Source organism: Apium graveolens, chromosome 2, assembly GCF_009905375.1.
Source record: "Apium graveolens cultivar Ventura chromosome 2, ASM990537v1, whole genome shotgun sequence".
In the NCBI taxonomy this organism is placed as follows: domain Eukaryota; kingdom Viridiplantae; phylum Streptophyta; class Magnoliopsida; order Apiales; family Apiaceae; genus Apium; species Apium graveolens.
Genome location: NC_133648.1, coordinates 306,860,135 through 306,863,846, shown reverse-complemented (window position 1 = coordinate 306,863,846; position 3,712 = coordinate 306,860,135). Strand labels below are relative to the sequence as shown.

Below are 3,712 nucleotides of genomic sequence, written 5' to 3'. Positions count from 1 at the left end.
TGGTCATGGCTATCTGATTATTGCGACATTATTTTTAAGGGAGAACAGTGCAAATTGTGACCGACCAGCCACTCAAGAAAATTTTGACAAGACCAGAGGCTTCAGGAAGGGTGATCTCCTGGTCGATTGAGTTGGGCGAGTATGATTTGGAGTACATTCTGAGAACGTCCATTAAAGCACAAGCCCTAGCCAATTTCATGGTAGAATGCACCTTTTCAGGGTAAGAGGACTTGACGCCCGAAGAACTTTTGATTTTGCAGCCAGGAAAATGGAAACTCTTCGTCGACAGGTCAGTGGCAGGGTCTAAGTTTGGATAAATCCTTATCCTATCCTCTCCCGATGGATTTAAAATATGCCAGGCTATTCGGTTTACTTTCCCCCTCACCAACAATGAGGGCGAATATGAAGCCTTACTAGCTAAGATGAACTTGGCAAAAAATCTGGAAGTGAAGCATCTGAGGGTGTTTAGTAATTCCATGCTGGTAGTAAAGTATTTTTCGGGAGAAGATGAACAGAGAGATCCTAGGACCCGAGCCTATGCTACCAAGGTACGAGAGTTATCTTTGTCTTTTCAGTTTTTTGAGTTGAGTCAAATTGTCGGGGAAAATAACAGCAGGGCCGATGCATTGTCCTGTTTGGCATCGACCGAGACTCAGAGCCATACTGGTTCGACTTACTTCACCGAGGTGAAGACTCCTTCAATCGACAAGAAGCAGTGTATGAAAATTCACCAATTGATAATTCGGATGATACAAATCCCAGCCTTTCTAGAGAAGGGAACACTGCCTTTGAGTAAAAAAGAGGCACAGAAAATCAGGTACAGAGTGGTCAACTACACAATCATAAATGGGAAACATTATAGAAGGTCGGCCTCATCCCCTCTTCTCCAATGCCAAGATACGAAAGAGCAGAAAATAGCTCTAGAGACGGTCCATGAAGGTGTCTACGGTGAGCACCTTGCCGGAAGGGCTTTAGCCTTCAAAATTCTCTGACAAGGCTTCTTCTAGCTGACCCTAAGAGCCAATGCACACTAGTACACAAAGAAATGCAGACCATGCCAGCTATTCAATCTCATTCTGAAGTAGTACCCAGAGGAAATGGCTTCAGTCTTAAGTCCCATCCCCTTCGCCATGTGGGTAGTAGACATCATGGGAATCCTGCCGACTAATACTATGCATGTGAAGTATTGCATTGTGGCTATCGACTATATGACCAAGTGGGTTGAAGCCCGTACCTTAGCCACCATAACTGAAGAAGCAGCGAAGAAATTCATGCTAGAACAAGTCATACCGAGGTTTGGAATTCCCAAATATGTGTTTCAAACAATGGCACTTAGTTCGTCGGAAATAAGTTCAAAACGTTTTTGCACCATTTCGGAATCTAGCAGAAACTTGGTTTCGTGGGTCACCCTCAAGGAAATGGGGCAATTGAGGCTGCAAATAAAATCATCTGTGACGACATTAAGAAAAGGTTGGGCAAGGCCAAAGGTCTCTGGGTCGAAGAGTTATCATGGGTTTTATGGGCTTACCGGACGACACCTAGATCGTCCACAGGAAAAACTCCTTTCAGACTAGCCTATGGAAAAAATGCTCTTTTGCCAGTTGAAGTGGGCCTAGACTCCTATCGAACAGAGGTTTTTAGCATCAAAAGAAACAAGGTCGTCCTGAGAGCCGACATAGACCTCTTATAGGAAGAAAGGGAAGCGGCCCACCAGAGAAAGCTCAAGTACCAACTCGAGGCGGCCCAATACTATGATTTGGGCGTAAAAAAGCGTAGTTTCTTCGTTGGTGACTTAGTATTAAGGGAGTTAGCTACATCAATTCCTACTAAATAAGGGAAGCTTCAACCTAATTGGGAGTGTCCTTACTCGGTAGCCGAAGTGATCAGGATTTACAGGCAGAGTTGTAGGCCTTCGGATAAGGGGCAAGAAATCAGCCAAATAAATAAATATCCGAAGCGATCACATGTCTTTCCTTAAAGCTAGGCAACAAGTTAAAATTTTATTAATTCCCACAATGAGGCCAAAGAAGTAAAACTTTTCATAATTTTACTAAGACCCGGAGTTGAGGCCGAAGAAGTAAAAACTATAAAAAATTTACTAAGGCCTTGAGTTGAGGCCAGAGAAGTAAAAACTTTTTAAAATTTTTACTAAGGCCCATAGTTGAGGCCAAAGAAGTAAAAACTTTTTAAAAAATTTAGTAAGGCCCAGAGTTGAGGCCGAAGACGTAAATTTTTTTAAAATTTGTACTAAGGCCCGGAGTTGAGGCCGAAGAAGTGAAACTTCTCAAAATTTTAGCAAGGCCCGGAGTCGAGGCCGAAGAGTCGAGGCCGAAGAAGTAAAAGTTTTCAAAATTTTACAAAGGCCCAGAGTCGAGGCCGAAGAAGTAAAACTTTTCAAAATTTTACAAAGGCCCGGAGTTGAGGCCGAATAAGTAAAAACTTATTAAAAAATTTACTAAGAACCGGAGTTGAGGCTGAAGAAGTAAAAATTATAAATTTTTTACTAAGGCCCGAAGTTGAGGCCGGAGAAGTAAAAACTTTTTAAAAAAATTTACTAAGGCCCAAAGTTGAGGCCGAAGAAGTAAAAATTTTCAAAATAATACTAAGGCCCAAAGTTGAGGCCCAATAAGTAAAACTTTTCATAATTTTACTAAGGCCCGGAGTTGAGGCCGAAGAAGTAAGTATTATAAAAATTTTACCAAGGCCCAAACTTAAGGCCGAAGAAGTAAAGATTTAGACAAATTTTACCAAGTTACAAGGAGGGAACGATGAGGTAAATAAAAGAAAAGGAAGTCAGAGAAGCATAAAAGTAAAGGAAATTACATATTACAAACCATCAAATCAGCCTAAATGCAACAGTAGTCTAGCCCAAAGGCAACAAGTTTACAGCAGTTAAAATCAAGAAAAAATTACATCAATCGGAAAGGTCTTCGTCTAGGTATGAAGAAACGACTAGAGGCGCGTCATCGTCAGCCCTTCCGACAGGATCTTCCATGCCAACATCCAGCAGAAGCTTATAGTCCCATCCCCTTTCAGAAGCCCAAATGACGGCTTCGTCAAATCCCATCTGGAAATAACGTTCCTCTGTCCGCTCCAGCTTCTTCTTCTCCTTTCGGAGCATCTGTTAGTCACTAAACATGCACTAAAATACACGCAAGTATACGCGTTCGCAAGTAGTATAAGATATAAATCAGATTCGTTCCCACAAAGACTGGTTTAGGTTAATGTTCAATTTATGCACCTATGCAATAATATATGGTTATTATCCAATGCTAAGACGAATAACAAGTTGAGATTGCTTTTAACTAAACTTAAGCTAACAATTATAACTAAGAGAATAAGAATGGTTGAATTAATATATATAACAAACATGGGATTCTAACTTCATTAGATATTTCATTCAATAGCCTTTTCGTTCTTAACCTTAGCATGTAATGGTAATGACACTAATCAGATAATACGAAACAGATAAACGTCAACTTTCGTTGCACGAATATCATACTACCAGACATCCACAAAAGAGATAGAAGCTGAATAGACACCAATTATATTGAGACCCTATATGTCTATATAATTTGACAACATAACGGTTTAATGCACAAGTTATCTATCATGATTATATAGGGCAAGTAAGATGGTTAAAATTACCTACGAATCATGCATAACAATAACACATGAACCTATGCTAGCATGGCAAGTTCTAAATCCTTAA

The 3,712-nt window shown here is 40.3% G+C and overlaps 1 protein-coding gene across 1 annotated transcript; it reads left to right on the top strand.

The window, feature by feature from the left end:
- Positions 1-268: 268 nt before the first annotated feature.
- LOC141702777 (uncharacterized) lies at positions 269-992 on the top strand. The gene is made up of 2 exons (XM_074506392.1): positions 269-289; positions 360-992. Exons 1-2 carry the CDS (start codon positions 269-271, stop codon positions 990-992), a joined length of 654 nt encoding a protein of 217 aa, XP_074362493.1.
- The last annotated feature ends 2,720 nt before the right edge of the window (positions 993-3,712 follow it).